Source organism: Salminus brasiliensis, chromosome 2 (genome assembly GCF_030463535.1).
Source record: "Salminus brasiliensis chromosome 2, fSalBra1.hap2, whole genome shotgun sequence".
Taxonomy (NCBI): domain Eukaryota; kingdom Metazoa; phylum Chordata; class Actinopteri; order Characiformes; family Bryconidae; genus Salminus; species Salminus brasiliensis.
This window is the reverse complement of record NC_132879.1, coordinates 6385586-6407900: the sequence shown is the minus strand read 5'-3', so window position 1 is coordinate 6407900 and position 22315 is coordinate 6385586. Positions and strand designations below refer to the sequence as shown.

Below are 22315 nucleotides of genomic sequence, written 5' to 3'. Positions count from 1 at the left end.
AGTCTGCATTTGAAGACAGCGAGCGTTGGACTCTACTGTTCGGACACCCAGGGGAAGCTCGTTCCACCACTTTCTGTGCCAGGACAGAAAAAAGCCTGGACGCTGGTCTTCCGTGGATTTTGAGGGATGGCTGGTCGAGCCGAGCCGTACTTGAAGCTGGAAGGGCTCTTGGTGCAGATCGACTTTTGACCATTGCCAGTACAGAGGTGTACGGAGGTGCTGGGCCGTTCTTGGCTTTGCAGGCCAGCATCAGGGTTCTGAATCTGATGCAGGCAGCAGCTACAGGGAACCAGTGAAGAGAGAACGCAGCAGTGGAGAGACATGGCTGAATTTAGGAATGTTGAAGATGTTCTGGATGAGTTGCAGGGGCCTGATGGGGCGTAGAGGGGGACCAGCCAGAAGAGAGTTGCAGTAGTCAAGTCTGGAAGTGACGAGAGACTGAATGAGCACCTGGGTGACACTCTAGAGAGGAAGGGTCAAATTCTCTGGATGTTGTACAGGAGAAATCTGCAGGACCGAGTTACGTTTGCAACATGACTTGAGAACGATAACCGATCATCCATGACTACACCAAGACTTCCAGCTTCTGTAGAAGGAGTGACCAGCGAGTTCTCAAAGGAGATGGTAGGATCGTTTTTAGGTCCAGCCCGCCTGAAAGATGATCGAATTAGACTCTATTCATAACCAGTGTAGAGTCTGCAAATATTTGTGCACCCCTGGGGACGTGTACTGACATGCACCTACATTTACATTTAAGGCCTTTAGCAGACACTCTTATCCAGTGCTTCACTGTTTGCTCACAAAATACCCTTTAGCTAGTTTTTATAGACAAGAATCCAAAGATATCTCTAAGCTTAGATGCTACTAAATACAGAAGTCAGTATGGAGGCCATGATGCTCAACCTACACTACACAATGCCTCTGCCATCCTAGCACCAAGCTGGAGAAAAGCCGTCGTAGCCGAACAGTCTGAAAACTATTATCTGAATCCACCGTGGCGCCGACATCTCACCTTCTTCACATTTATTAATTCTGGTGTTGCTGCTGGTTCGTCACTGAGGCCTCGTCCTGATGGTTCTTAAAATGGTAAACGGTCTTAAGGGTGGTAGAAGATTTGTTAGATGTAGTTAGTAGTATTATTTAAAGAACGCTGGGTCTAGTTTGCGAACTAAACATCTTTGATTTGTCAGTGAAAATTAAACCTCATGATAATACAGTTAATGATAATGTGTTCAGTACAGAAGGAAAACAGCCAAGGTCTAAGAACTAAACCTTGAGGTACACCACAGGGAATACAGTACATATCATTGCGGCCTTGTATCTACAAAATGTCAGCTTTACAGGAAAAGGACAATGGAAGTCAGTGTAAAACGATCATTTACACTGATGGCGTTGAGCTAAAGCTCTTATCCAGGGCGACTTACAGTGGCATGGCTCAGAATCGAACCCCTGGCCTCCCACATGGTGTGGGAGCTCCCTTGCAGGAGGTGGTGTTATCTGCTGAGCCACAACGACCACATCAAAGTCATTTTGCAGCATTTCCATTGGTCCGTTCGGCCCAGGACAAAGACGAGGAAGATTCACGTTATGTCAAAAAGTAAAAAAAACAACAAAAATGGACATACAAGGTTTTGTGTGACAGTAATGATATATGGTGTATGTCTGTATGTATAGGCTTTCTACTAGATTTGGGAGCATTACTGTTGTGATTTGATTGCATTCAGCCACACGATCATTAGTTGGGTCAGGATGTTGGATGATGTCCACCCCACCTCTCAGCACCTCGACTCTCCAACTCTGACCAGAAGTACTGGATGGAGTTGGACCAACCATCACTCCAGAGACATGTCTATCTCCACCAGAGTGTCCTATTCTATTGGCAGGGACTAGACAAGCTGTGTGTGTGCTTTTGCACATCTGTGTCAGCAATGGGTGCAGCTTTAAAATAGTGGCTGATCCAGGGTTGGAGCTCTGCATGTTGTTCCGACCCCAAATGAAAGCATATCAGTTATGCTGTGTGCTCCTCTCTGAAACTCCCCCCTCACCCCCCTCGACTCTGTGCCACAGTAACCTCTTTCTCTTTTGTTGGCAGTGGAGGAGTGTTTTCAGCGTGAGTGATCAGTGTGTTCATGTGTAGGACCTTGCTGTAGAGAGTGGTGGTGTAACGGATCACGGATCACCTCCCGCGGTTCAGGGCGTGCATGGACACCAGTTTTACTGCTGCTGTGACAGTAATAGCTCCCTCAGCCTGGACGCGGAGCTGCAGTGAACACACAGACTGAGCAGCGGTACGGTCTGTAGACACTGAGCCCAGAGCCGGAAGGCAGCACCTCGAGTACAGCCTCACACCTGCAGCTCCACCACTCTGGTGTGTGAGAGGAGAGCAGAGGTCTGTTAGTGTGAGGAGTGGGGGTCTCGGATGGAGACGGGCTGAGTGTAAACAGGAGGAATCGCCAAGTTAGTCAACCTCAGAACCACCGACTCCACCTACCCAACTTGAAAAGGCTGTGTCAAAATAAAAGCCTCTAATACCAAGCTACAGAGAACGTCAAAATAAAAGCCACTAATTTTATGCGAACAGTGTCGAAATAAAAGCCTCTAATACCAAGTTACAAACAGAGCATGTCAAAATAAAAGCCACTCATACATACGAACAGGCTGTCAAAATAAAAGCCTCTAATACCAAGCTACAGAGAACGTCAAAATAAAAGCCACTAATTTTATGCGAACAGTGTCGAAATAAAAGCCTCTAATACCAAGTTACAAACAGAGCATGTCAAAATAAAAGCCGCTAATTTTATATGAACAGACTGTCAAAATAAAAGCCTCTAATACCAAGCCAGAAACTGAGAATGTCAAAATATAAGCCACTAATATAAACAAACTAAAAGGCTGAATCAAAATAAATGCCACTAATTCATACGAACAAACATACTGTCAAAAAAAAAGCCTCTAATACCAAGCTACAAACACAGCATGTCAAAATAAAAGCCACTAATACATACGAACGGACTATCAAAATAAAAGTCGCTAATAGAAACAAACTAAAAGGCTGAGTCAAAATTAAAGCCACTAATACATACGAACAAACAGACTGTCAAAATAAAAGTCTCTAAAATTGATTAACAAACAGACAGTGTCAAAATAAAGGTCACTAATACAAACGAAGCTTTAACAAAATACTTTCAAACTGGAAACTAAAATGAACATTCGTCTCCTTTTTGAGTTTTGTGATCCGTTACATCACCAGTAGAGTGTCTTTAGTTCATACCTCACTTTCTCACTTCCTTTCTGCTGTTCCTTCGCTCTCCTAACCTCTGTTCTTCCCTGAAGTACAATCCAGATTGAAATCATTCTCTACACACTTCCCCTACACCACTTCCCCTTCCACTCAGCTAACAACATGCTTCTCAGATGTTTTTAATACTTAATTCTCTATAAGATTCTTGAAAGATCTCAACTTTTATCTGAAGAAAAACATTTCCCTTATTTTTATTAATGTTAAGACCAGTCCAGTGGTATTTTCATATTTGGGATTTGTTCAGTTTATGAGGGCAGTGGAGGATCTTTCATTATAAGAGCACTCTGCTGTTAAATACATCACGGATTTGACTTTATTAGGAGCTCTTTTTCCAAGAGCAAATTTGAGAAAATTCTTAGGAGGATGTTAGTAAATAAGGCCTGTTGTTCTCAAAGTACTGTTTATACATAAGGAGAGTAGCGTCACGCCACAGTTCACCATATTGTACCATATTTTGCTTTTCCTCCACAGTCATTTCTAGACTGAACGTTTTGAATGCTTAGTTTGGCTTAGTTTGATTTCGTTTTTGCTCAACTTTGCCCAGATTTGACTAAATATGGAAAATTAAAAAGGTAGCTCTCCACGAGGAGGTTGATGTACAGGACTGAGGCTGCATCTGAATAGCTTAGCTTGATTTGGGCTGATCTCGTTGCCATATGGAAACGAAGGGCAAGGAAATCGGACAGGACGTACCGATGCAGCCTGAGAGTTACTGCCCTAGATCAGACCCATTATCCTGGACTGTTGCTGGTATTGCTGAAATACTGTTAGTCCACCCCCCACCACCACTCCCCACTCTCTCTCTTCCTTCAGTCTGTAGCTGGATGGTGGTCCACTCTGTCCTCACCTCCAGCTGGATGTCTTATGGAACGTGCCGTTTCTGCCCCGCTGCTGGTTCTGACTGCTTGTAGTAGTAGTAGTAGTAGTAGTAGTGTAAGTGAGTTTGTCAGAGTCCTACACACTAACCCTGCTCTTTCTCTCCTGTCTGTGTGGGTCTGTGTGAGTGTGTGGGCGCTGGTGCTCTGAGCCGAGTCAGTGTTTGTAGTCTTGGTAGCATAAGGGTTTGTTCTCTGGGGTTAGCTGGTGATGAGAGGTGTCGGGTTAATCATTTTAACAGTAATGTCTGTCTCTCTCTCTCTCAGTGACCTGGTGAAGGGTTTTAATGCCAGGGACGTTGGCGTGCGGATCTTTGCAGACTTTGCCTCGTCATGGCAGTGGATCGTACTGTGAGTCTGAAACCCTGCGCCCTCTTGTGGCACCTTTACCAAATTTTCACTCTGTGACATTATAATATTTAATATCTGCAGAGATGTGTGGAAATGTCATCAGATTAAAACTTTGGGGGAAAAACAGATGCTTGAGGTAGAAATTATTAAACATATTTGACATTGATTCTCCACATAGATCCACTATTAGTACCCATATAGCTTCCAGTGCTTGTATCAGTGGCACTGTCTGGATATTAATGATATTAGAGCTTCATACTGGATATTAATGTTATTAGAGCTTCATACTGGATATTAATATTATTAGAGCTTCATTCTGGATATTAATGATATTAGAGCTTCATTCTGGATATTGATGTTATTAGAGCTTCATACTGGATATTAATGCTATTAGAGCTTCATTCTGGATATTGATGTTATTAGAGCTTCATACTGGATATTAATGCTATTAGAGCTTCATACTGGATATTAATGATATTAGAGCTTCATTCTGGATATTGATGTTATTAGAGCTTCATACTGGATATTAATGCTATTAGAGCTTCATTCTGGATATTGATGTTATTAGAGCTTCATACTGGATATTAATGCTATTAGAGCTTCATACTGGATATTAATGTTATGAGCTTCATTCTCTCTCTCTCTCTCTCTCTCTCTCTCTCTCTCTCTCTCTCTCTCTCTCTCTCTCTCTCTCTCAGTGGGTTGGTGATTGCTATGTTGGTCAGTTTGCTGTTCCTCCTGCTGTTGAGGTTTTTAGCTGGTATCTTGGTCTGGATACTCATTATTGGAGTTCTGGCAGTGGGAGCTTTTGGTAAGTGTGTGCGCGAGTGTATTCCCTGAGCAAAGTTCAGTGTATAAACCCATGATACAGTTTGAGGATCATAGTTGGAGCATTTACTTCCTAACAGCGCAACAGCTGAAGTCTCATGAGACTTATGGGCATCATCAACTTCTTAGTTTCCTCACTTAAGTTGCTTTGCCAGGCCCAGGTGACTATCTCTGCCCCTTCAGAACTTTCTACTTCATTGCCTGAAGCTTGGGTTGCTTCAACGGCATGTTCTATTGCTTTGACGGTCACTTTCCATCTGTACTGTGAATTGTCATCCTATCAGTTCAGCAGTATTTGACTGAATCTGAGCATAAAGTAGAGCTCTACACACCCTGCTGCTTCTGTCAGCAGAACACCAGTGACCCAGTTCCACTGGTAGCCATTCATTCTCATGCCATAACAGTGCCTCCATCATGTTTGACAGATGGTGTGACTTTGGATCATGAACTCTTATATAATACTCTTATTATAATCTACTATAATAATCTGAACATAATCTGTTAAAAGAATCATGTTCCAGATCTAATCAGCTCTCCCCCAATTTGGTACTGCCAATCAACCCACCCTTTTGTAGCTCATTCTAGCATTAGCAATGCTCCCGACACTAGGAGGGTAAGGACTTGACACGTTTCCTTCAGCCGACCCGATAATGCAGGATGTCCTAAGTCCTATGTGTTCCACTATTAGACCATTTAGAGCTTGGCTTGAAGTAAACCGTGATGCGTCTACTTCCTCCACAGTGTTCTTCACTGGAGTAGATGTTGTGAAGAGGGGTTTTCTACCAAGGACAGAATTCTGTGATTGTCTACTTTAGTTGTCCTCCGTGGTCTTTTTGGTTTTTCTGAGCTCAATAGTCCACTCCTTAAATTTAAGAATGTACCAACTTGTCCAATTTGGCCACTGCTAAAGACCTCTCCTTACCGCACGCTCCTCTTCGGACCGCATATTGAGAATTCCCAGTAATGCAAATTCTACCCTTAGAATCAGCTGCAGACCTTATCTCCTTAATTTGTCCCAAAACTGCTCATTAGCCAGTTGTCCAATTACTTTTGAGGCTGTGAAAATGGAGAGACTGTGTGTAAATGAGGGTAACTCCTAAACGGTTCATTCAGTGGTGGTGTTCAATCCCTTGAGTTATAGCTGAAGGTCTGAACTTCAGTCACGTCTGTCTCAATTGCTGCATTTCAAGTCCATTTCTCACTCTCTCTCTCTCTCTCCTTGTCTCTGTCTATGTCTCTTTCTCAGGTATTTGGTACTGCTATAATGAGTACATGCAGCTGGCTAACTCCACCTTGACCTACAGCAGTGTGGGCTTCACTACCAACGTCAACGTCTACCTCCAGATCAGGGACACCTGGCTGGCCTTCTGTAAGACTGTCTGCCACCTCGCACTGAACTCTACTGATTAAATAATACGCTGTAGTAATAAATAAGTGATGAAGAAATAAATTAGAAGCGTTTATTTATGAAGGTCCTTATCCAGACACTGGGACCTTCACCTAAATTGACAACATGAAGCCAAGTAATTTATGTTTCTCTTTTGAGTCTCAGTCTGTTTACAGTGATTCTTCTTCATGCTCTTAGGGAGGTTCTCTTTTTGGGTCTTAGTGCTCATCAGTGGTTATTCCTCATGAGGAGGACCAAGGTGAGGAGCTGGGACTAAAAAGGAGAACCTCCATAAGAACATGAGGAGGAAACAGTAAAAGAAACCAGGATTTAAAAGATTTAAGCATTAAGAAGAGTGACTGAGAGGAACCACAAACCTTCTGAAGAGCTTTAAGAAGAACCGCTTAGCAGAACCATGATTCAAAAGGAAAACCTCCCTGTAAGAGCATGACTAAGAACAACTGAGAGGAACCAACACTTAAAAATAAGGAGTCGGCCCATTTTAGGTCAACAACAGACACCAACACATTAACAACCATCCAGCGTTTCTTCTAAAAATAAAGGGTATCTATAGGGGGTTGGTCCTCCTTTGCTGCAGTGCCAGCCTGTTCTCGTCTGGGTAGGCTTTACACTAGATGCTAGAACAAGGCTGATTTAATTGCATCAGTGAGGTCAAGTCAGGTTCTGGTGCTGGGTGATTCTACTTCTGCAGCTCCAGCTCATCCCAAAGTGACATTAGGGTCATGTGCTCATTGCTGCTCCAGAGTGTTGCATCCTACAGTACTGACCAACGCTTTGCTATGGGGATTATACTGCACTGTAAGTACATTTGAATGGGGTTCTCACCCCTGGTCCTGGAGAACCCATGTCCCGACACCTTTATTGTTTACCCTGCTCCCTACACACCTGATCCAGCTTCCTGAGCTGAAGCTGGAGGAAACCGCTGGAATGTGCAGGGCAGGAAGTTCTCCAGAATCGGGGTTGGGGAACCACTGTTGTAACAAAATCTGGGGCATTTTGTGTGATCGCTCACTCTCTCTCTCTTTTGCCCTGGCTTGCTCTCTCACTCTCTTAGTGATCATACTCAGTGTGGTTGAGGCATTTCTGCTGTTGACTCTGATTTTCCTGAGGACCAGAATCCTCATAGCCATCGCCCTCATCCAGGAGTCCAGCAAGTATGCACACACACACACCCACACACACACCACATTTTCATGATTTTACATTTTATTGGGCCTGATTTCTACTTTTTTTCATTGTTAATGACTGATCAATTGATTGATTGATTGATTGATTGAGTTTTCTCTGTCTCTTGTTTGTGTGTGTGCAGGGCGGTGGGTTACATGATGTCGACGCTGTCCTATCCAATCGTTACCTTTGTGATGCTCCTCGTGTGTGTTAGTTACTGGGGAATCACTGCACTGTATCCTTTGTTTGTGTGTGTGTGTGTGTGTGTGTGTGTGTGTGTGTTTCATGATCAGCTGATCGACTGATAAACAGAGACTCTGCTGTAAAATGAATTGGCCTCAGTCCTTAGCGGGGTGTGTGTGCAGATATCTGGCCACATCTGGAGGCCCCGTGTACAACATTGTTGCTCTGAACGCTTCTGCTGGAGATTGCAGCGCCATCACTGGCAACCAGTCCTGCAACCCACTGGTGAGAAATACACACACCGTCATATCAGAACATTATGATCTAACAGTGGGAATAACCACCCTAGCGAGACGTCGTGGTAGGACTGTATTAGCTGACAGACGATGCTCATTACAGAGCTTAGCTGTTCCACAGTGGAGCGTCGATTGCTCTGTACCACTCGCCGGAGTCGCCGTTCTCCACAGGCATCAATGGCCCATGGAACACCATGGTAGGCCCTCAATACGTGAAGTCCATTCTCAGCACGCCTTCACTATGGTGGCCCTGGAATGTCTTATGAAGTTAGCGATTTCTGAGGTGCTAGCATTCTTCACCCACTGTCAACAGTGATATCAGAATATTATGACCGCCCCTGGTTTGGAATGAACCTGGCCTGGGTCGTCACAGACGCTGCTGGTGTAAGTAAGCGAGCACACCAGTCAGTTGTCAGTTAAATCTGCCAATGTCCAGTAGGGCATGATCATCGGGGGCCGGGTAGCATCTCTGAAACCACTAACTTCACGGGAGTCAAGGGTGTCCTGAGAATGGACTTCTCGTACCTCGAGTGCCTCCCAACAATGTAACAGTGGGACTCCTCGGCCATTGATAACCCAGGGAAATGACGACTCCGGCAAGTGGTACGGCGCAATCAACGCCAATGCCATGACGTCTCACTCGTGTCCTCCAAACCAAGGGTGGTTATTCCCACTATTAGGTTGGTGGTCTTAATATTGGTGGTCTGTTTCTATACATTTTAGTGTAAATATAGAAATTACAGCACTTTTAATACATACCTTGCCCCCTCCCTCTATTTCAAAGCACTCTAATGTTAAGGCATAAGGCGCCACAGGTGTGTGTGATGACTCGGTGTGTGTGTGTGACAAAACTCAGTATCTCCCTCCCTCTCTCTCTCCTCCAGGCCTTTAACAGTACACTGTACGCCTCCTGCCCCTCCGCCCGCTGCGTGTTCATAAAGTACAACACTGAGGGTCTGTTCCAGAGGAACCTCTTCAACCTGCAGATCTATAACGTGGTGGCCTTCCTCTGGTGCGTGAACTTTGTCATCGCTCTGGGTCAGTGCACTCTGGCCGGAGCCTTCGCCTCCTACTACTGGGCCTTCCACAAACCCTCAGACATCCCAGCGTGCCCTCTGGTCTCCTCCTTCATGAGAGCTCTTCGGTAAGACTAAAGCTTTTAGTAGAGCAGGGCAGAACTTCATCTCTAGGAAAGCTCAGAGATGAAGGAAACATCTGTAGAGATCCTTTATGACGTTAAACCCCTAATGAAGGTCTAGAGCAGGGGTGGGCAATGGGAGCTGGATGTTCCTGCTCGAAAAGCCATGCTCAATCATGAACTGTGCAGAAATCCGGGCCTCCAAAACAAGCACAACTTCAAATTTTCTACAAAAAGCCAGCTACAAAAGGTTCTCCCACCAATGCAGAGAACCCTTTAACCAGGCAGTGAACCATTGAAGTACCCAGGAGGTTTTCGGAGTTGTCTATTTTGTATTGGCTTCATGAACCCTTGAAGAAACCCTTCCATTTTATGTTAGAATTTGGTAACAGTCATGTTCTCTTTCTTCCTCAAACCCTCTCTCAGGTATCATGTGGGCTCTCTGGCATTCGGTGCTCTAATCCTGACTCTGATCCAGCTGGTCCGGATCGTTTTGGAATACATCGACCACAAGTGCAGAGGTACAGAGCATGGAAATCGTGACCTACTACACTTACCTACTTTCCACTTCGTTGAAAACTCGATTGTCCTTTTTTATTCATGTTTATCTGCTGCAGGGAGTTCTATTCTATTGGCAGTATGTCTCTACGAGAACTAGAAAAGCTGTGTGTGTGTGTGTGTGTGTGTGTGTGTGTGTGTGTGTGTGTGTGTGCATTTGCACGTCTGTGTCAGCAGTGGGTGCAAGTTAAAGTAACTGAATGCATTCAGTAGAGGGGGTGTCCACAAACATTTGGACATGTAGTTTACATTGAGGATGGCCCTCGTTTTCACGGTCACTGAGCTTTTACAATAAACGGAGATTAAAATAGAAAAGAAAATCAATGGAATGAAAATAAATTAAAAGACTGCAGAGAAAACAAGGTAATAAAGGAGTAAATTAGAATTAGTAAATCAGTAATTAATTGGTTAGGTAGTAAGAGAGAAAATAGCATAAAATTAATAAATAAAATTCAAATTAGAAGAAAAAAGTTACACAAATGAGCTTTTATAAAATTAAAAATGAACTCAAATTAAATACATCAAAGATTGTAAACATTTTAAATTAAATATAAAAAATTTTACATTTAAAAAGTAAAAAAAAAGAAACTAAAATTAAGCAAAACGTAAAATTAAAATCACTGAACAAAATCAGAAAATAATCCAAATACTGATAAAAGTCAAGTAAAACTGAGGTCAAATAAATGAATTAAATAAATAAGTTAAATTATGTATATATATATATATATATGTGTGTGTATGTATGTACATGTGTGTGTATGTGTGTGTGTGTGTATATATATATATATATATATATATATATATATATATATATATATATATATATATATATATATATATATATATGTGTGTATATATATATATATATATGTATCCTTCCTTCAAGCAGTACACAGCAGTTCAGCACCAACCATTCATGTCGTAAGAAGTGTTTCTGGCCAGACTGCTTTCTCAACAATACACAATACAGGGCAACCAATCAGAGCAGACCTCATTTACATATTAAACGCATGGTAAAAACCATGGTTAATTCTAAGAGATAAGAGAGAGGTTGGAAAGTAAAAAATGGGGTGGCACCCAGGGTGATTGAGCAAGTTTTAGAGGTTGCTATGGTCACCCCGGCCACGCCCCTGATATGAGCTGCAGTATCCGTTGTAGATGCTGGTGAATGCAGAACTTCCATCACTCTGGATGTGTGTGTCTGTGTCTCCAGCTGCTCAGAACCCCTGTGCTCGGTTTCTGATGTGCTGTCTGAAGTGCTGCTTCTGGTGTCTGGAGAAATTTATCAAGTTCCTCAACAGGAATGCCTACATCATGGTGGGTCTTCATACATGCAGCACATGCACTTTCACACTTGAAATGATGGGAAACTACACTATATGGACAAAAGTATTTGGACACCAGAGGTGTAAAATCCAGTCCCTAGCCATGCAGCCTGCCTTTCTTCCACACATTAGTGAAAGGGGGGGGGGGGTTCTGAAGAGCTCACTGAACTCCAGTGTGGTTCTGTATGTAATAGGAGACATCGCTGCAACAACAACAAGTCAGCTGGTGGAATTTCCTCCCTCCTAGATCTTCCTCCATCAGCTGTGAGTGGTGTTATTGAATAGTGGAAGAGTTTAGGAGGAACCACAGAGAGCAGCTCAGCCAGCAAGTGTCTGTCAGACCACGTAAAGTTACAGAGCGGGGTCAGGGCCGAGTGATGAGCTCCTGCATATGAGCCTTACCTTACCAAGCATAATGCCAAGCACTGGGCTCTGGAGCTATCTTGCAGTCTGATGGACGAGGCTGGGTTTGGCGAATTCCAGGAGAACGTTACCTGTCTGACTGAACTGTGCCGACTGTAAAGTTTGGCAGAGGAGGGATCATGCTATGGCACAGGCCTCTTAGTTTCAGTGAACAGAAATCTTAATGCTTCAGCAGACCAAGACGTACAGCTGAGTTGCTGAGTAGTGGTCGAATTGTAGAACTACTGCTGCTCTGCTGTGTCAAAGAATGGTGAAGGCCATCACATATTGTGATTATTTCACAGGCATTTTAAAGGCCTTCAGTCTCTGACTGTTCCTCTGTTTCTCACCTCTCTCTCAGATTGCTGTATATGGTAAAAACTTCTGCGTCTCGGCCAAAAACGCCTTCCTCCTGCTGATGAGGAACATCCTGAGGTAAGTGCTTTGCTGGGTTAAGCTCACCTTAACCATCAACTACCCTACACTTTAATCATGCTGTGAGCAAAACACAGAAAATACTATGGTCTGTTACTTCTGAATCCAAAAACTAGAAGCACAACATAACACTATGTTCATGGTCCACTGTCTCAACCACTCAGACCCATACCTCATACTCGCACCCAGCCAACCCCCTTCATCCATATACTCACCACCCAATGCATTGCAAGCGCCCCACAGGGCTCTCCAGGACACCTCTGGAAGGCTCAGCAGTGAGGTCTGGCAGCACAGACCCACTCACTACACTGGATTTTGCCAGATTACTCACAACTTTGATAACGCTACACTAACCGCAAATGGGCACCACCCACCATACTACACCTTCAGCCACACACTGCCCTTCCCCAGCCCACCTTAGCTCTTCTTATACACAACCACTGACTAGACTGACTCTCAGCTACATCACAATAACAGTAATAATGATTGAAATGGCACATTACTTGCATATCATTGCTGTCCGATCAAAACCTTGTATCTCCAGAAGGGCAGATTTACAGGAGATGGACGTAGTAACTTTCAATGGAAGTCAGTGGAAAAATATTGTATTCCAACTCATTTTGGAGCATTTCTATTGGTCCATTCATTATTATACAACATACACTAAGGTTTTATGGTACTGCTTGAAGAGCACCTTTATGTTTAGGAGTGTATGTGAGGAACCTTTAAAGGTTTACAGAAGTTGATGTACATATTCTTCACACGAACAACTCTGTCCAAAACATGGTTGTAAATTGAACTGAAAATGGTTATTCTGTGCCGTCGCTCAAAGAACCATTTGTAGCACCGGAGTCGATTAAGATTCGAACCCTTTTATTAAACCCTTTGTCTTCAAAATATCAACTTTACAGGAGAAGGAAAAAACCTTCTTAACTTTCAATTGAAGTCAATGTAAAAAGCTTTAATTCCAAGACATTTCAGAGCATTTCGATTGGTCTGTTTATCAGAAAATTTGGATCCAATGTAAAGAACAACTGCCAGATTCATATTCTGGCAAAAAGTGAAAAATGGCAAGAAGTGAGATGCAAGGTTTTTGCATACTGGCGACATTTGAGCGATATGTAGTTAACCATATTAGATTGTAAAGAGCATTCAACTCATTTATTCTAAAACTAGAGACAAAGCTAACTGCATTACAGCCAGGGAACAAGGTAGAACAGTAAAGGATAAAAGGCTAGGCTGGTTTCTCAGGCGTTGGGTCTGGACTTCTGGGCTACACAGCATTCTCAATAGAGAATTTCCATTGAAAGGAAAATGTAGTCCAAGCTCACTTCACTGAGTGTGTGTGTGTCTGTGTGTGCATCTGTGTTCAGGGTGGTGGTTCTAGATAAAGTAACAGATCTGCTGCTGTTCTTCGGCAAGCTGCTGGTGGTTGGTGGAGTCGGTAAGAGGAATACGCTCTCTATCACTGTTACAGTACTACAGCCACGAGGTGCAAGAGTCATCTTCATGCAAAACCCTGTGTTTTCCCTCTTAGTCAAGTTAAACTACTGTCAACAAACCTGGTAGATATTTTTCAAAGGTATTGGGACACATCTTTTAACCCATGAATTCTGGTGCGTCATTTAGTCCCAATCAGGCCACAGGTGTATAAATCCAGCCCCTAGTCATGCAGTCTGCCTTTCTTACAGACATTAGTGAAAGAATGAACTCCAGCGTGGTTCTGTATGTAATAGGAGACACCGCTGCAACAACAACTACAAGTCAGCTGGTGAAATTTCCTCCCTCCTAGATCTTCCTCCATCAGCTGTGAGTGGTGTTATTATTGAACAGTGGAAGAGTTTAGGAGGAACAGCTCACAGAGAGCAGCTCCGCCACCGAGTGTCTGTCAGAGCGGGGTCAGGGCCGAGTGCTGAGCTCAGAGCAGAGTGCAGAAAAGCCTCCAGTAATCTCAATAACTGCAGAGGGGGGACAAACTCCATAGTAATGCCTATGGGTTTAGAATGGGATGGCATAAAAGCTAGTGTAGATGTGATGTGTAGGTGTCCCAATAGTTTTGCAAATTTTATCCTACTTTTCTACACATATATATATACACACATATATATGGATAGGGATTAACACCCCCCTGTATAAATAAAAATGAATGAAATATCCCCTCTTTAACCCTCCACACCCCCCCCCCCCTCATTCTCCTCAGGTGTGCTGGCATTCTTTTTCTTCTCTGGTAAAATCCAGATTCCAGGATCTTCGTTCCAGGCTTCAGCCTTAAACTACTACTGGATGCCCATCATAGTGAGTCACCGGTCATTTCAGTTTACTTTTCCTGGTTTAAGCTCAGTTTTAGGGCATGATTTTAAATGTCAGATTTCAAAGCTCATTTTATTTCATTTAAAAAAAGGAATTGGGAAACTTTATTAATTACTTTTTAACTTTATTAACTGAACTAATGAATGTCAAGTCTTCCACTATCAGCCTGTCTAATAATGAATCAACCTGCTTAAACAGCACAGTAAAGTGGGCTGTTCTCAGTGTTCCTCTAACCCAGGGTTCTGTGTTCTAGACGGTGGTGGTGGGAGCGTATCTGATCGCTAATGGATTCTTCAGCGTCTACAACATGTGTGTGGACACACTCTTCCTCTGCTTCTGTAAGTACCTTTGCTACGAACGCACTCGGCTACTTTAAGCTGCACCCGTTGCTGACATACCCCACTTGTCCAGTACAGCCAATAGAATAGGACTAAACATGAACTTATCTGCACCATGCTGCCTTATGCCAGGCGTGGGCTAGTAGAGGGGTATAAAGCCCCCCAGCACTGAGCTGTGGAGCTGTGGAAGGACTGTGTTCTCTGGAATGATGGATGGTGGAGCTCCATCCAATAATTTTGGGATGTTGTGGGTTGGTGATCATCATCCATCATCCTGACCTCACTAACGCTCTTGTTGCTGAATGCAATCAAATCCGCACAGCAGTGCTCCTCCACAATCTAGTAGAAAGCCTTAATCCCTGGACAGTAGGGACGGTTACTCCAACAAAAGCAGGAGAGACTCTCTTTAATAGCCTTGATTTCGGAAGATAAAGTGAATGAGCAGGTGTCCCAATACTTCTGTCCATATGGTGTAGTTCCTGTCTTGGACTTTTTATGTATTTTGTCTAAAGAAAATATCAATTGAAAGGTTTTTTAGGGAACTGAAAGTGGTTCAAGGAATCTTTTTAGCACATTATCCATGAGTAGACCAGGGCTTTCTATGGTTCCCAACCTCCAAAACCATTTGTACATTAATGGGGGTTTACACAGCCTGAGATTTCGACTGAAATACTGTTCCATCCACAGTGGAGGACTTGGAGAGGAATGATGGCAGCGCTGAGAAACCATACTACATGTCCAAAAACCTGATGAAGATCCTCAACAAAAAGAACAAACAGCCAAAGAAGTGACCGAGGACAACCAGGACAACCTCCCTACTCAGAGGCCTTCAGAGCACCGTCACTTTCTTTCTCTGCAAAATCACTAAATTTCAGATCAAAATCTTGACCTTCCTCCACTCAAATCCACCCAGAGACCAGATACCAGATACTGACTTCTTAACGTTCTTTTATTAGAGATTTAGTTTTATTAACATTGTGAAACCAAAGATACTCAGAGCTGCTCCAGAACACTGAGCACCTCCACCTAAAGGGCTGCACTTACACACTCCAAGAGAAAGGAGCTCTATAGGACTGACTGATGGGCTTCTCTATAATACTGACTGATGGGCTTCTCTATAGTACTGACTGATGGGCTTCTCTATAGTACTGGCTAATAGGGTTCTCTATAGTACCGACTGATGGCTTCTCTAGTACTGACTGATGGGCTTCTCTATAGGACTGACTGATGGGCTTCTCTATAGGACTGACTGATGGGCTTCTCTATAGGACTGACTGATGGGCTTCTCTATAGGACTGACTGATGGGCTTCTCTATAGTACTGACCGACGAGGTTCTCTATAGTACTGACTGATGAGGTTCTCTATAGTACTGACTGATGAGGTTCTCTATAGTACTGACTGATGGGCTTCTCTATAGTACTGACTGGTGGGGTTCTCTATAGTACTGACTGGTGGGGTTCTCTATAGTACTGACCGAAGGGGTTCTCTATAGTACTGACCGAAGGGGTTCTCTATAGTACTGACTGATGGGGTTCTCTATAGTACTGGCTGATGGGGTTCTCTATAGTACTGGCTAATAGGGTTCTCTATAATACTGACTAATGGGGTTCTTTGACTGTAGCAATGGTTAGAATATGGTTATTTGAGTATGTAGAACCATTGAGCCTCTTTTTTTTTTCTTAAGTGTGCTTCCGTAAACCGGACCGATGTCCAAACACTAGCAGCTCCACTGCAGCTCTTCTGGCTTTAGTTCAGATGTTTCCTCCAAGATATCGCCTCGCGATACTCACCCAGAGAACTCTCCTCCTTTTCAGAGCGAGGGCCTTATTCACTCATCCTGCGTCAGTTTTTGTGTCTGGTGCAACTCACATATGTGGCCTGTAGGCCTGGAGCATTTTAGGCATTATAGGCTCATTTTAAGAATATTATACATTAACTGACCGTTGAGATTTGCTGTGAAATCTAATTATGGTTTATTATATCAGTTACTGAAAAACATTCATTTCCAGTGCCTTCTTTTATTAAAAAGGGAAAATATTCATTAAGGTCATAAGGTGAACGCTTTTTTTAGCATGTCAACATCCAACAAAGATGCACCTAAATCTTTAGTGCCAGAACAAAGATTTTTATTTTTTGAAAGGTAGTTTTACAGTGTGTTTTACAGACCTGAGTCAGATGCTGAAGGATGTAATTGGCTCAGGTGCCTTTAAATGATTTCTATGTTTGTCATTATAGTTGAACAGAGTTTATTGATGGAAATGTATTTAATAAAATGATCGAAAATAAATAAATAAACCACGGTCTCTCTCTTTTTTTGTTATTGTTATTAATTAATTAATTTTTACTGCTATGAAGGCCTGTAAGGGTAGAGCGTCCTAAATCTCGAGTTTATTACTGCCTCCACTACCTAGCGGCCTAGTGGTTAAGATTCCTGGATTTCACCCAGGTTTTCGAGGACACTTTACCCACACTTAGACACTTCATTATGTTACCGCTACTTATTCATTCATGCTGCTACACTCATTTATATACATTGTGATCATATTGCTGCTTCCTTTTTTTAATTTCTCTACTTTTCCTACTAATAAACTTATCATATAAATCTTTAGTCTATTAAAACTAGCTGAGGTTTTTCTTGAGTAAACAGTGAAGCACTTTTGTAAGTCGCTCTGGATAAAAGCGTCTGTTAAATGCCTTAAATGTAAATTTATGTCTACTCTTTTTATATTTTATTATTTTATTTATTTAATAATTGCTCTTTGAGTGTAACTGGGACCATTAAATCACAATTACGCTCCATCCCATGTACCACATGTGATGCAAATGACAGTCTCCTGTATATTGTATCCTTTATGGAACAGGCCGTGCGAGCTGATTGGTTGAAATGCATTCTAACAGTGCTGTTCTTGAAAAATTCACAAACACTGTATCACTCCGCTGAACGTTGTTAAGCCAAGAAGTAGCGTGAATGCCCTGAGCAAAAGACCACAAGAATGACCGAAATGACCTAACCAAATCCAGACGAAGAAGATGAAGATAATGATGATGATGATAACAGCGAGCGGGAGCTGGAGGTAAGGAGCAACAAGCTGCTTGTTAAGGAACTATATGATTTCTATGTTTGTCATTGTAGTTGAACAGAGTTTATTGATGGAAATATATTTAATAAAATGCTAAAAATAAATAAATAGTCTCTCTCTTCTTTATTATTTTGATTAATTAATGTATTTATTTTTACTGCTATGAAGGCCTGTATCCAGCACATGTCCGGAGCTGTATGTATGAGCGCAAATGTCCGGAACAGTCATACCGGACATTATCAGAACTCTACCCTGCCTGCCCTCCTAATACTAAGTTCGGGTAATGTCTGAGTGAGCCCATCTGTAAATACAGCGAGTCGTTTTAGAGAGTGGACCCTCTGTTGGCAGGTGACCTCCGTTTCCTGGTCGAACCAAGACAAAAAAGGCCTGCAGGCTGTGCAGTGAGTGAGTGGAGGTCGTTACTGTGACGTAGCAACAAGCTGCTTGGCGGAGGGACATGCTGACATTGAACCATATTAAACGCTTCCTCCACGGCACGGCTGTGATGAGATATATATATATATATATATATATATATATGTGTGTGTTTTTTACCTTCGGTTCATGTCTGCTTATTTCACGCTAGCACACCCTCGAGTGATCTATGGCTTTGCTAAATGTCCTATAGTCCACTTTCTGCTTCACTTTAGGAGTACCAGGGGTTGCGTTTCATGGCGACGACATTTGTGATGCATCTTGTTTTAATGGGAGGAAAATTTCATGCAAATGAAGGCTGCTATAATAAGCACAGGTTTCTTTGCTGTTAGCCGTGTTGTCGCTGTTCCTTAATGGAGATAGAAGTCCTGCACCCATTTAATATCTATGAGCTTCACAGGTAAACACTGTAAACCACATAATAGGTAATAGCCAAGTATGAGGCTGAAGACAGCAATGATAGCAATCCAGCTTTTCACAGTTCATCCTAATACGAGTCCCGGAGTTTGTCCCGATGTGGTATTCTCTCACTCTGCGTCTGCTTCTCCAGGTTTACTGCTTTCAAAGCTCCCAAATATTACAAATATAAGCTAGTTTCTGATTTTACTTTCACTGCCCTGCTCACTGCAGCGATACCCCCAACCTCCTCTATCCTCTAAGCTTTAGACTCTACTAAACACAAGTCAGTAAGGAGACCATAGTACTCTGCTATTCACCCAAGTACTCTCAGAAGAGGAGGGTCTTCAGTCTGTGTTTGAGGACAGCGAGTGTTGGACTCTGCTGTTCGGACACCCAGGGGAAGCTCGTTCCACCACTTTGGTGCAGGACAGTAAAAAAGCCTGGACGCTTGTCTTCCGTGGATTTTGAGAGATGGCAGGTCGAGCCGAGCCGTACTTGAAGCTCGAAGGGCTCTTGGTGCGGATCGGCTTTTGACCATTGCCATCAAGTACGAACGTTAAGAGAGGTTTCACACCGTAACCATGCGACTGTCAAAGGCCCATACGTCATGGATATCTGAGAACACTAAACTTTGACACTTTTATCTAAACTATATATTATATACCAGTGATTGCATGAGTGGAGAGTTTGAGACGTCGAAACAATTGAAGAAAAAAAGGGTCTGAAAAAGATTTGAAAAAGATCTGATCTTATCTAGAGCAACTTTGTACCAGCCAGGATCCAAAAGATACCTCTTAGCTTAGCTGCGACTAGATACACAGTACTCAACACTGCACAACCCTACTCTCTGCCCAAGTAGTCTTTGAAGAGATGGGTCTGCTGTTCGGACACCCAGGGGAAGTTCGTTCCACCACTTCGGTGAGAGGACAGAAAAAAGCCTGGACACTTGTCTTCTGTGGATCTTAAAGGATGGCGGGTCGAGCCGAGCCGTACTTGAAGTTGGAAGGACTCTTGGTGCGGATCGGATTTGACCATTGCCATCAGGTACAGAGGGGCTGGTCCGTTCTTGGCTTTGTAGGCCAGAGTCAGGGTTCTGAATCTGATGTGGGCAGCAGCTACAGGAAGTAGCCAGTGAAGAGAGGACGCAGCAGAGCAGCTGAACATGGCTGAACTAAGAAGCGATCTGGATCAATTGCAGGGGCCTGATGGTGCGCATTGGAAGACCAGCCAGAAGGGCGTCTGAACAAGCACCTGGGTGGTCTCTCTAGAGAGGAAAGGTGGAATTCTGTGGATGTTGTGAAGGAGTCAGGTTTGTGATCTTTTGCAACAGTGGCATCTAGTGGCCAAGCAGTGGTGAAACAACCGCCCCCGTCTTAGAGACAAGTGTGTTTTCATGAAGTGACAGGAAACATACTTCTACCACTAAATATATATATAAATAATATATATTTTTATTTATTTTGTGTAATTCTTGCATTAGACAGTGTGTTAATATAATATAATATAATAATGTATTATAATATAATCATTTTTTAAAAATTCTTTTGTGTAATTCTTGCATTAGACAGTGTTAATATAATATAATATAATAATTTAATATAATACAATTTTTTAAAATTTCTTTTGTGTAATTCTTGCATTAGACAGTGTGTTAATATAATAATATAATAATTTAATATAATATTTTTTAAAAATTTCTTTTGTGTAATTCTTGCATTAGTGTGTTACAGCCAAAAAAGTAGCATGCTTATGCAACTGGGTGAGGCAATATTTTTTATTTAATAAAAATGACATTTATTGAACGTTTTATTGACGTTTTTATGAACAAACCATCGCAGTTCTGTGATCAGAGATTTGGGGTAAAAACTTTATGATGATAAACTGAAATGCAGGAAAACGCTTCCAGCGCTTTGAGGTTCATATTATTTACTTTTTTATTATCACAATTATTTATTCACAAATATTTATAATTTATACACTAAAAAAAAACTGCTTCCATATAAGATAATTTAAGATGATGATATGTACTGTCAGTTCTCTTAAACACAAATAATCCTAAAAATATTAAATTCTTAAACCGTTATTAAGAAGCTGTATTTCGTCGCTGTCCAATGAAAAATCTCCAAAATGACGATTTTGCAGGAAAGGGCAAAAACGGAAGTGAGTGCGAACCAAGAGTTTATTCCTTTAAGTCATTTAGAGCTTTTCTATTGGTCCGTTCATCCAGAATTATTCACGCAGTGTGCAGAAGCAGCTACAGGTTCCAAACCATGGAGAAAACTACAAACAGACAACAATACAGACAAAAATGGAGATACATGGTTTTAATCAGACAGAACGGTTATGAATAAGCACCAAATGGTTATGGAAACACTGTCTGATGCTTGAAACACTGTTTTAGCAGAGGCCTGAGAAGATTCTGGGTCTCAAACACATCAAAACAAAGGTGGAGAGACACATGCAGGGAGAAAAAGTAGTCCCTCCATCAACACGCCATTAAAAAACTCAGAGGTTCACTGGTGGGTTTGGGTTTGGATAGTAAATACAATACTATATTATAGTGGTTGGTGTGGCGCAACAGATAACACCACTACCTTCCAGTGAGCTACCACACCATGTGGGAGACTGGGGTTCGATTCCCGGTCTGGGTGACTGTGCTGCGCTATACTAATAAGAGTCCTTGGGCAAGACTCCTAACACTGCACTGGTCCACCTCTGTAATACGAGTAACCTTGTAAGTCGCTCTGGATAAGAGCCTCAGCTAAATACATGGTGATGGCTGGCCCCATTACTGTTAGGAAATCAGAGTCAGATGGTTTCTTCACAGTGAAGCCCAATTTCACACCAACTCACCCCCACTCTGAGCGTGTTCACCTCAAACTAGGGTTGCAAAGGTTTCCGATAAATTTTCAGTAAATTACCGGTATCTTTTCATGGGAACTTTAGCTGGGGAACTTGGGAAATATTCCAAAACGTAAACTTTCCATTGACATTTTTGGGGAACTTTTGGAAATTTATTGGAATATTGAATAATTTAAAAGAACTAGTTCATACACTCATAAATGTACCATTTTTTGGTTACCTGCAGACATAAAGGCATAACGATACAAAAAAGGAAAAACTATGACACATAGTTAGCTGGTTGCTAGCAGAACTTTAAACTATACTATACTTATTTCATTGAACAATTAAACATTTAATAAAAAAAAACAATCAAAAGAATGCAACGTTAAGTTAATAAGTATTAATACTTGGTTACAGAAACCCATTGAGGTAAGAAATATAGGTAGCTAGCCTGCTAGCATTGGTAAACTAGCAGCAAATGAAATTGCTCATTGAGCTGATATAGCAGATCGCGAGCAACTGTGAGATTCCACCTCGATTTAATAGTTGCTTAAATTGTCCTTTAGTCCAAATGTGTGCTTTCAGTAGTGGAGAGTGTCAGGTTTCTAGAAATCATCTGGGCATATGCTGTACATGTGATG

General features: G+C 42.3%; 1 protein-coding gene across 1 annotated transcript in view; it reads left to right on the top strand.

Annotated features, from left to right (window-relative positions):
• slc44a4 (solute carrier family 44 member 4) overlaps window positions 1-17206 on the top strand; it is a 39842-nt gene extending 22636 nt beyond the window's left edge. Inside the window, exons 9-22 of the mRNA XM_072674232.1 lie at window positions 4444-4527; window positions 5226-5338; window positions 6602-6724; window positions 7818-7917; window positions 8073-8165; window positions 8296-8398; window positions 9294-9553; window positions 9974-10068; window positions 11319-11422; window positions 12194-12267; window positions 13641-13711; window positions 14468-14562; window positions 14831-14915; window positions 15603-17206. Coding sequence (XP_072530333.1) covers window positions 4444-4527; window positions 5226-5338; window positions 6602-6724; window positions 7818-7917; window positions 8073-8165; window positions 8296-8398; window positions 9294-9553; window positions 9974-10068; window positions 11319-11422; window positions 12194-12267; window positions 13641-13711; window positions 14468-14562; window positions 14831-14915; window positions 15603-15706 — 1504 coding nt within the window. The 3' untranslated portion in view covers window positions 15707-17206. The remainder of the gene's footprint in view (window positions 1-4443; window positions 4528-5225; window positions 5339-6601; window positions 6725-7817; window positions 7918-8072; window positions 8166-8295; window positions 8399-9293; window positions 9554-9973; window positions 10069-11318; window positions 11423-12193; window positions 12268-13640; window positions 13712-14467; window positions 14563-14830; window positions 14916-15602) is intronic.
• Window positions 17207-22315: the final 5109 nt, after the last annotated feature.